We start from the raw sequence: 11,374 nt of genomic DNA, 5'->3' as shown, positions 1-11,374 counted from the left end.
AATTTTTTACGCTGAGGGTGGTGAAACACTGGCACAGGTTGCCCAGAGAGGTGGTGGATGCCCCATCCCTGGAAACATTCAAGGTCAGGTTGGACGGGGCTCTGAGCAACCTGATGTAGTTGAAGATGTCCCTGCCCACGGCAGGGGGGTTGGACTAGATGACCTTTAAAGGTCCCTTCCAACCCAAACTATTCTATGATTCTATTTCTATATTCCGCACCATATGACATCATGCTTAGCAATAAGGGGGAGGTTAATCACCTCCACCATGGTTAATTCCCTCAGATACTGGATACCTTCATCAATGTTGGTCCATTTGCTTTGGGAATTTGCGAATTCTTCCTTGAAGAGATACCCATCCTTCACACTTGACAGGAGTCACTGCCAAAGACTGAGGACTCCTGTCTTTTTTCCAATCCCTTTGTCAATGGCCTTATCCTTAGCAAGGGATCCCAGCTGCTGGGCTTCCTTACCATCTAATTCCTGACTGATAGGTACAGTAACCTAAGGATATTGGTAACTCAGGGGTAGGAGAAAGAATTGTTGTGGTTACAGACAGAGTAGACATAATACAACTAGAATTGTCACCCAGAGTCTCCAGAGGATTTATACTAGCAGAGATCAAGGAAGAGAGCGAGCAGAAAACTGTCTCAGGAGCTGCTCTGGGCTTTCCAACAACTGTTTTTGTCAAAGAGATCATAAAATGTAGTATAAGGAAAAACAAATTACTGATCTCCCCTTTCTGAGAAATGCTGATTCTCAGAAATGAAAGATGGTTTTCACCTGAAACCCAAACTCCAGCTACTCAGTATTCTTGGTTCCCAGAAGAGCCAGCAGAATTTCTCACATCAGCAGCCCAAGATTTTAATAACCTCATCCTACTGTAAAGCAAGAACAAAACTCACGTGGAATTGTTAATGACTGTATTCAGTGCATCAACTAGGTCCTGCGTCTTCAGTGTGCTGAAATCCAGCTGAACTGCAGCTCCCTTTGCCCTCATATGAGCAATATTGTCGTGCTGGTCGGCAAATACGGGAATCCCAACCATCGGGATCCCGTGGTAGATAGCTTCATAGATTCCATTGGTCCCACCATGAGTAATAAAAGCCTTTGTCAAGGGATGGCCTGGAACAGGGAAGGAGAGGCATGTGTAACAGCAGCTGTGGCAGACTGCGTTCACTGGGGCATGAGTACTGCAAACTACCCGGGCAAATGCACTGCTAGAGAAGGGAACAGCCCTGACCTCTGGATCAGCATCAGAGCTTGGACGCTTAGCTTTCACACATTCATATTTATTTTAATGCAATGTGTGAATCAGCACATTCCTCCAGACTACCCCAGAGTTACTTCAGCCCTTCTGCTGTTGTGCAGTTCTAGTTTTTAAATGGTATCAGGTTCACAACAGCCCCCTGCTGCAGCCTTGCTTAGGTCAAGCATTTTGAAGAATGAGCCCTGGAGATTAAATGCAGAGGCCAAATCCAGCTCCAGAGTACAGGTCTACTTTGATATTTACAGATATTTGGTATTACAGATTTACATCGCCTACAGGTGATTCTTAGCCCTTCCAGACAATTGCCACCAAGCTCTGTAAGACAGAGGCTTTTGCTTTAGAGATCCATCTTTATAGCTAAGCTCAAGTTACTGCCTTCTTGAGCCACTGCTCCGTACTCCCTTCACAGCCTGTCTGTATCTTCCATGGTTCTTGTACAGCCACTCACCTTAAAGTCAAAAGCAGGCTAGGAAATTAAGGCTCCAAGAGCAAACCTCTGCTGCTTAAGCTGTGAAACTAATTGTAGCCACAAGCGTTATGTGGTTCTTTTGCCTGAATAAGCCATTTTAGTGGAAAAATAAAGAATGAAACAGTTTTTCGAAGGGCACAATGCATCCCAGATAGAATCAGTCTCACCAAGCAGGTCATTTTGGGGTATCCAGTCATAAATCCTGGTGTTGGAGCCCAGAGTTTCTGGTTTTTTTCCTTTGTACCGCCAGAGGACCTTGAACAAAGGAAGAATAAGATAAACATAGTGCATGTGACGTGCCCTTCTATATTATTACATGTAATGTAGGGCTTTGTCTCAAATCCACATACCTTTTCCCAGTAATTCAAATAGCTTTGGCTCCAGTTTAGCTCTTTGATTAGTTATTATGTGCTTATTATAAAAATTGCATAGAGCGATTTTTATATTTTGGCCTATCGACACACCTCCACGTCATTTGGTTCAGAGAAGGGGAAACACCAGAACTCGCCATGAGGTGACTCAGCAGTCTGCCTCTCCGCAGAGCCCAGCTTCCCAGCTGTGGCACATCCAGCAGAGATGCAGATAAAAAACAGGCCAGTCAATGTAAAAGGCTCGCTGAAGGCAACAGGAGTGACAAAAAATGAGGCAAATTGTTTTAGAATTGAAAGGAAGTTCACCTTTTGTGGAAGCTGGCTGAGGGCTCTGGCAATCACATTACTTTTTTCATCAGTTAGGTTGTAGACCATCGACCCGAAAGAGAAGACCATGATGCCGTGTTCCCCTGAGCTCTGAACAAATTCTTCCATTTCCTAGGAGAGGAAAACATACTAAGAGTAATTATGCACTGCAGATTACACAGATTTCTATGAATAGAGAGCATAACCTTTTTAGCTTATCAAGGAGACGATCGTGGTGTATGAGCACCTCCGCTGACAGAGGGGCATTACAGAGATAGACCTGGCCCTGTGCGAACAGACAGTTTCTCCCCAAGAAGGAGCAGGACAAGTTGAGACAGGTGATAGAAGCTTTGTCTTTTTGAAAGCAAGTCAAGCAGTTTCAGGACACATTTCTTTCAGAGCACAAGCAGCAGGAATGAATCCTGGCACTGACGTTGAGAGGGCCATATGCTGTGACACCCTCCCTAGCATAGTCAGTCATGGTTCTGGATTTTCCTGGAACAAGTACTTTGCATGTCATAGCTCTGCAGGAAGGGACAGTGCTGAAAACGGACAGGGTTTTTCAGCATCCTGATCAGAGATTCATGGAGTCGCTGCTGTCACTTTGTTAGTCAGCCAGTTCTCTATTTCTTGCAATACAGAACATGTTGCTAAACAGATTTTCTACAAATCAGACCAATAGGTCTTCCTGTTCCTTTTTCTAGTTAGTGTCATGTGAAATGGAGCAATAGCCTCCAAAAGAGAATGGTTATCCATTTCCCCCAACTCAACCACTGCTACAGGGGAGTGGGAAGAGAGTTAGAAGGTTTCTTTTAGTAGACAACTTGCACTGAAAATACCCTACCTCCTCTAAGGCTCCTACAGGAGTGATAATCTAGACCAGAGCTTGTCATGTTGCCATCCTCAGTATCTGGGAGTTTCAAATTCCACCTGAATATTACCAGTCACAGCAGAGTGTAGGCTGGAGATGCTCAGTATTTTACTCCCTTTAAGATGTCTTAAACTAAGCAACAATAGAAAAAGTGTTTATCACTAGTCTCTTTCTGCAAGTCTTGAGACCATTTTGTCTAAAGAATTTGTCCCGTCACAGTGCCTTTTTGCATCAGGTATTTCAATGTTATCATGGGCTGCAAGTCTGTATCTTAGAATTAAATCTTACACTTAACTACTCTGAGGTAGCACCTATTTTTCCTAAAACAAACATTGTATTCCCTCCTGCTGACCTCAGCTATCCTCTTTTAAGATAGCAGGCTGTAAACCCAGCCCTCAGTTTGCACAAGTATGGACAGATTGCTAAATAGCTCCGTGCTCCCCACTGGTAGCAGAGCATCTTCGCTAAGAATGAGCTTTCTCAGGACATGGCTTGCATGGCTGATCAGGGACAGAAACAGGTTTTACTCTGCTGGGCAAACAGCCAACCAGCAGTGGAACAAAGTTGGGATACCTTTGGTAACGGCTTTGCAGGCTGGCAATGAAGTCCTCCAACGAACTCAAAGTTGGGCAGGAAAGGCCGTGGAAATTCAAAATCCCAGTATGTTCTGATTAACCATATCTCTGCTTTCCCCATCGTCTCACACAGGGTTGTGGGCCTTCCTATGGACAAGGTACAATAGGTTTACAACACGCATGGGAGCAGTCTTGTTTGCTGTAGATTGCAGAATAGGAGCCTTACCTTTGTGTTTTGGCGCTCCCAGTCAGTGTAGTCTATCAAATCATGCACGAAATGAAAACATGGACAAATCCAGACCTATTCCTTGCCCTGTCCTGTGTTCAGCCTTGGCAGGTTGCCACAAACAAGGCAATACGATCTTTAAAAGGATTTTGAACCTTCAGGATGAATTTAGAGCAGTACAAGAGTAAGTGGGAAGCATTTAGTTTCTGTGATACAGAAGTGCAATTCTTGTACTGCTGAAAGACTTCATTACCTGTGCTTGTAATAAAAATGCACTTTGGGGAAGAGAACAATCACAGAAAATTCAGTTCCAAATAAAAAACAAATGAATCGCAAAGTGATTATCACCAGTCAGGGAGGAGGAAAGTTTTTAAACAAAATTCTGTGGCATTTTTCAAATGGTGACTCAGTCAGTGGCTGCTCAGACTACAATAAAAGCCAGGTACAGCCATCTCTAGTTCTTCTGGGGACTGGGTCAGCTCCTTCTGACACATACTGGGAAAATTTGGCCAAATCCATAGATGCTTTGAATGTCATTTTGTGCAAAATCCAATGTCTCTATAAATCCATCTATAGGAAAAAATCCAATGGGTAAAAAACTGTTTTATAGCCTCCCATTTGGAAAAATATATACTGTCAGGTACACGTTGCGAGTTGTCTTTGCAGTATTTTCCCCACAAAGTGGAACAGGGGAGTAAAAGGGTTACAAGTTGGTAAATGATTGTCCAAAGCCAGCCTAATGCAAGCAGTAACCAAGCAAAATAAGCAACAAGATAAAAATTATCTGTAGGGCATCTTCTTATACTATTTGATCAGTGTTACAATTTACATGCAGTTACTTTTTCTTATTTTATTTTAAGTAAAGAGCAATGAGTCAGTTACAAAGTTTCTGGAGTGAAAATTAAGCCTGCATTACAAATAGAGTGATATAAAGATGTAATTAAGTCTTATGTGATATTAAAAAAAAAATCCAGGGAAAAGGGACTAGTTTGCCGAGCACAGAGGTGTTCTTGGGAAGTGCAGGAAGAGATTGGAGGGCAATAGAATAGATGCCCTTAAGCTTGCTGTTCACTTGTTATCTGCCTAAACATAGATACTCTGTACGAGATTCAAAGTCCATTGAACTTTGAATCAAGCCTGAGTTGTACTAGGTTGGAACAAAAATTTCAGGTATGTATGTAGTTTAAGGAGACTATTTCAAACTCTGAATAGTGGATGAAAGGGAAAGGTGACAGTTCTTAGCATTTATTATTGGAGAACATGAACTAACGCTTAGCATCCTGTACTACGCAGGGTTGCAAGATGATACCTCCAGACAATGCATGCAATGTGAATGAAGGGTGCTTTTTTGTTCTGCAGTTGTCCAGAGACAGCCAGTGTTCCTAGTTACAACAGGGTTAACTCCATCCCTATGTTGTCAATGGAGCTGTCTCCAGTGCCTTACACTTAGTTAAGGAATGATTTTGCCCTCCCCCCTTTATCTGCTACCATCTTAATTGTAAAGTGCCTGTCATCAAGATGAAGAGACAACAACTGTCCTCTGAAAGCACTACAATGGGCATATAGCTCACTGCAGTTGCTCACCAGCAGGATCATCACTGACAAAAATCAGAAATGTGTGCTCTAAAGATGCTCAAGAGGAACTAGAGCAAAACTGCACTGGTGTCTGTTAGACTAGACCAGACCTCTAAAAGGGAAAGCACAGCCTCCATGTGACCAAAACGGGATTAACATCTCTGCTGGCCATTGAGAAAGAGTATTTTGAGACAACAGCATTGAGCTCTCAAAACATTCAAAAGGCACAACCTATGCAAGAGGAGAAACCACTCAACAGCTGCCTTACCTAAGACATTACTGTAGTACCCATCCCATTCGTCTTGCCAAAACTTCAAGAAAAATAAATCCGTGTAAAAGCAAAAGAGGAAGTTCTGTAGTCTTTCCATGAAGGACATCTGGTCTGTCAGCCCCCTTGTGCTACTAGGCACATAAGAAGATGGGGATGGGAGCCCACCGCACAGCCGCTCTAGCACATTGCCAGCAGAGAAGCGGATGCTGTAGACAAAAGGGATTGCCAGGATTTCTGCTACGAGCTCCCCACCTACAGACAGGGGGTCAGCGATCAGAACATCAAACTTGGCCTGCTGCAGCTTTGCTATCAGCTGAGGGTTCATCACCAAGGTGTCACAGGTCTGCTTTGACATATTGGTAAAGACCTCCAGGTGCTCTTTCATCCTCCACATGATCTCCCAGGGGGAGAGATTAGAGACCTCATTCATCCAGAAATTGAGGAAGTCATCCATGGTATCATGCAGGGTCTTCTGCGTAAAGGGGACTTGCAGGACCTCAAAGGTGAAGGGGGAGGAGGTGTCTTGGTATTTGATGAGCAGATTGCTTGAGGGCACCAGCACAGTCACTTCATGACCCCGGAGAACGAGCTCTTCCAGCAGCACTTTCATATTGATCCAGTGACTTGCATGGGTGGGCCAGACCACCACCTTCCCACAAAAGCCAGTGCTCCAGCAGCATGCGTAGGCCCAGAGCAGCCAGGGGAACCTTGGCCCCATCATCTCAGCAGTCCATGTACAACTCCGGTCTGATTGATCTGGAAGCAGTTTGCTGCTCCAGTGTGCAAACACTTCAGAGCCAGCCAATAAAAGTGAGATCCACCTGGTGCCAAGCTTGGCAAAAGGGCATGTCAGAACACAAAACAACACTCATGGGAGGACTGGGCAAGCAGCAAATCCCGTTCTGGAGTCTTCTGCAGAGCCACAGCTGATCTGGAAATGATGGCAACTCCTGTTTCTGCTCACCACAAAGTGCATTTTGCAGCATGTGAGGACCAGAAGCCCTGGTTGTGGTTGAATCTTGATAGGCAGCTAAGCACCACAGAGCCTCTCACTCCCCCGCAGTAGGAGGGGAAAAGAATTGGAAGGGCAAAAGTTAGAAAACTCATGGGTTGAGATAGAGACAGTTTAATAAGCAAAAACCAAAAATAAAACCAAGAAAAACAAGTAATGCAAAAAGAACAATTGCTCACCACCAGCCAACCAATGCCCAGCCAGTCCCTGAGCAACAGCAGCCCTGGCAAATTTCTCCCCCCGCCAGCTTTTTTTGCTGAGCGCAACATCACATGGTATGGGATATCCCTTTGGTCAGCTGGGGTCAGCTGTCCTGGCTGTGCCCCCTCCCAACTTCTTGTGCACCCCCAGCCTGCTCGCTGGTGGGGCAGTGCAAGAAGCATAAAATGCCTTGACACTGTGTGAGCACTGCTCAGCAGTAACTAAAGCATCCCTGTGTTATCAACACTGTTTTCAGCACAAATCCAAAATACAGCCGCATGCAAGCTACTATGAAGAAAATTAATTGTATTCCAGCCAAAATCAGTATACCCTCATACCAGATCTTCAAGGTGAAGATACGCATTCCTTACCAAGCAGGAGCTCAGGCTAGGGAAAGCACATCAGCAGCCCATGGGACTTTTTTGACAGCTACAAGATGAACCCCATCTTATCACTTGACTACAGCCTAGATTTGCTTCTTTGCCCTGTAGGAACCAACCTACCTGTAAAGCTGATTACAATTTTTATCTCTTCATTTACTAGGTGCAAAATGTCCTGCAGTGATTCACAACTAGCCCACAGGGTGCTCTAGTTCTGTCCTCCCTATAACCAGATGCTGTGGACACACAGCACTGCCGCTGAAAGGACACAGTCCTGGTAGAGATGACTCTAGCATCAGGCCACCCCAGGAGAGAAACAGGAGGAAGTGAGGAGCACAGGTTTGGCTCACCTTGCTGCTTCTGTGCCTTCTCTGGGGAAGATGCTGCAAACTGGCATTAGTGTATCCACATCATGTAGTCCAGGACAGATACTGCCAAAGACAAGAGACCTGACTTCTCCTCTTGACTGTATCCTGCAGATGTAGTGGAGATGCTTGGTGCTACTGATGTGTTCAGGGAAAAGAACAAGCAGCTGCTCTCTCAGCAGAGGGCAAATGAGGCTCAGACTGAGTCTAAACGGGGCCTGAGCACTCCTCCAGGAGCTCAGCACCACCACATGAGCTCCCCTCACTAGACTGACAGTGGAGCAAGCAGTCTTTCATCATGCTTCAACCTCATCACTTGAAAAAGCCTTTAGGTAGCTCTAGGAAAGCAGCTAGACTAATAAGAGCCCTGAAGAAGATTTTCCAAGGAGAAAGAGAAGGTGCATGCATACACCACAGGAGCTGGGACATTGCCCCATTTCTGTGAGATGCTTGCCCCTTCCTTTCACACCTCCTTCAGGCCTGGATACACTCCGGATCAAAGCATATCACAGTCAGGGTAGAGAACAGCTAAGCTAACACAGCTAACAAAACAGGTATTGCACATGGAGCCTTAAATGCTAAACCCCACATTTAACAATAAAATAGACAACACAAGATCCAAGCAGCTCTGAGGCTTACACAACAGGAGATCAGAAAACCATGCTTAAGCCAGCAAAACATTTTCTAGTCTGTCAAACATGATAAGCAGCACAAGTAAACACACAGCTAGGTACTCTAATAGTAGGATATCTTAACAACTTAGCTCTCTTAGCAGAATTACACCCTACTAGTAAAATATAAATAAAAACACTTAGAGTCTCATATTGAAATAATATCCATTTTATCTGCCCACCAACAATGCATGTATGTTTGCCCTGTTTCCTTTTAAGCATTACAATAATCACTTAGAGCAAAAACGTGAAAATAATTATGCAACTATTATTTAAAAAAGAAAAAAACATAAATACAGCTATCTTCTAATATATCTTTTAGACACTTTCAGAAAAGCAAAGAACCCTGTCTCTGCTGAGGGCCTTTTATCACTGCAATTTGGGGCTCAGCTGCTCTCCCAAGCCTTTAAAAGACCACAGGAGGCCGTTTTCTCTCATTTTGAGATAAGCTAGCAGGCAAGAAGGGTGCTAGGGGAAAAAAGGTAGTATTGTTGTATAGCTTTCCAAAATCATTTTTTAATTCTATTTCAAAGGTTTAATTCAGTAGTAGTGTTTGGTGGGTATATAGTGTTATTTTGCTGTTCTTAGTGTTTGTCACGATTCATCTACGAATATGACTGATGAGCTCTGTTTCAAGTGGCTTTAGCACTGTTTTACCTATCCTAGAAGTACCTGTACGGACTTAGCTGTACTAGTGTAGCAGGTCAGGATTAACAGGTAACGTTTGTACTTGCCTGGATTGTTTGACTTGATGCAGGAATTTTGGAGGAAGGAGAATGAGTTCAGGGCTGTCTTGCTCCTAATTTGTGCCTTAACCTCTAAGCTCTGGGTATTTACTCTTGTGTGTACCGCAGATGTAATTTCTGGAAGTAAGAGCAGCCTTACCTAAAACATCACTATAGTATTGATCACAGCTTCCCCAGAGAAGGTAATGATATATGATATCCTGCACAGTGTAGGTGAAGATGCTTTTTAGCCTTTCCAGGAAAGACATCCTATCTGTTAGGCAGATTAGGGTGGCTGGTACGTAGAAAGGAGGTGCTGGGAGTGTCCCACAGAGTCGCTCCACCGTGTTGCCTATGGAGAACTGGACGGTGTACACGAAGGGGATACCCAGCTTCTCAACAGCTCCCCACTGGGTGCCAGTGAGTCTGCCGAGAGGACATCGAAGGTGGATGCCCTTAGTCTCTCCAGCAGCGTCTCATTCTTCAGGACTTCATCACAAATTATTTTGGTTATGTTCTTCAGCTTGTACACCAGTTGAGCTATCTTGTAAAGACTTTCCCAGACAGGTAGCGCTCTTTCTTGGTAAAACCAAAATAGAAAGCTTCTTCCAGTAAGGTAGGCATCTCCTTTTTGGTGATTGGCACCTCAACTACCTCAAACTGGAAGGGTGAGGGCTGTGTGGAGTTGAGGATGCAAGCACGAAGGCAGCAGCATGGTCACCTCGTGGCCCCAGACCACAAGCTCCTGGAGTATGTACCCCATGTTCAGCCAGTGGCTGTTGTCAGCCGGCCAGACCAACGCCTTCCCCCCCGAACCACAGCCCAACACAGCCCGCAGCCACAGCACTGGCACCTCCTTCCCGGCCATAGCCCGCCCTGTGTGGCAATGCCCCCGTGGTCTTCCTTCACCGGGAGCAGCAGCGCTCCCAAGCTGGGCTGGGCATGCATGACACTGCCTTGCTCCGGAGGGCAGGGAGCAAAGGTAGCTGGCGTGAAATCCTGTCCTGGATAATGGCATGTTTTCCTGGGGAAAAAGGTGACTGGGACCAGCTGGCACCAGCTGGTGGTAAAGAGCTAGCTGAAGCGGGAAGATGTGCTTCCTCTGGAGCAGCGGAGAGAACTGTCAGCCCTCGGGGGCTCAGTCCAGCAAGGATTGTGTCCTGTTGGTCATCCTGGCCCTCCTGCCTGTCCAACGACAGTCTCTATGTTATTTGTTTGGTAGAAGAGGTGACTTTTTCATTCTTGCGGCTCTTTGAAGCACAGCTGGGTATGCAGCAAAGATGTTCACCCACTGTGTGGGCACCCTTTTGCTTTATAAAGCCACTGAGCGTCCGTTTACAGTGCCCTTAAGGTGGTGATGATCCAGGGCTGCAGCTAAAAAGTTGCATCTCAAAGTGGATGAAACTACATGGCAAGTGACTCCAGTACCAGAGTAAGACTGTCCTCGTGATCTTACCTCTTCCACAGCATGCATCGCAGAAGGCCAGAGCTGGTAGGTGATGGCGTGGGCTGTCCTGCCTGCCACTAGGTGCCAATTATGCACTGTGAGTTGAACCAGAAAATCTGTTAAACAGTTTTATTTATGGTCACCCTTCTGATGTGCAGTTAAGAAATAATGTAAGGCCCCTTCACTGTGCTAAAAATCATCATTACTGGGCTTCTGCCCAGCACTTTACACAACGTTTTCCTAATGTTGTTGTGGAAGACTTTTGCTACAGCTTCCGTGCTGCCTAGAGCATCCTTTCCAGGATGAAAATGAGGGCGATGGAAGCAGTTGGGCTGTGAGAAGCTGTCCTGGTTTCGGCTGGGATAGAGTTAATTTCCTTTCTAGTAGCTGGTACAGTGTTTTGGATTTAGGATGAGAACAATGTTGATAACGCACCGATGTTTTAGTTGTTGCTAAGTCGTGCTTACAATAGTCAAGGACTTCCCAGCTTCCCGTGCTCTACCGACTGAGAAGGCTGGAGGTGCACAAGAAGCTGGGAGGGGGCACAGCCAAACTGGCCAAAGGGACATTCTCAATTATCAATTATTAAACTGTTTTTATCTCAACCCACAAGTTTTCTCGCTTTTACTTTCTCTCCCC

General features: G+C 45.2%; 1 protein-coding gene across 1 annotated transcript in view; it reads right to left on the bottom strand.

Annotated features, from left to right (window-relative positions):
- The window catches only part of LOC103894254 (UDP-glucuronosyltransferase 2A2), a 16,728-nt gene that overhangs the window by 3,575 nt on the left and 1,779 nt on the right, over positions 1-11,374 (bottom strand). The window contains exons 2-5 of the mRNA XM_009273598.1: positions 3,861-4,009; positions 2,417-2,548; positions 1,907-1,994; positions 906-1,125 (exon numbers count right to left, since the gene is read on the bottom strand). Coding sequence (XP_009271873.1) covers positions 906-1,125; positions 1,907-1,994; positions 2,417-2,548; positions 3,861-4,009 — 589 coding nt within the window. The remainder of the gene's footprint in view (positions 1-905; positions 1,126-1,906; positions 1,995-2,416; positions 2,549-3,860; positions 4,010-11,374) is intronic.

The sequence above is a fragment of the Aptenodytes forsteri genome, unplaced genomic scaffold (genome assembly GCF_000699145.1).
Source record: "Aptenodytes forsteri isolate BGI_AS27 unplaced genomic scaffold, ASM69914v1 Scaffold93, whole genome shotgun sequence".
Classification (NCBI taxonomy): Eukaryota; Metazoa; Chordata; class Aves; order Sphenisciformes; family Spheniscidae; genus Aptenodytes; species Aptenodytes forsteri.
The sequence above is the reverse complement of the archived record's forward strand: the minus strand, read 5'-3'. Positions and strand labels throughout refer to the sequence as shown.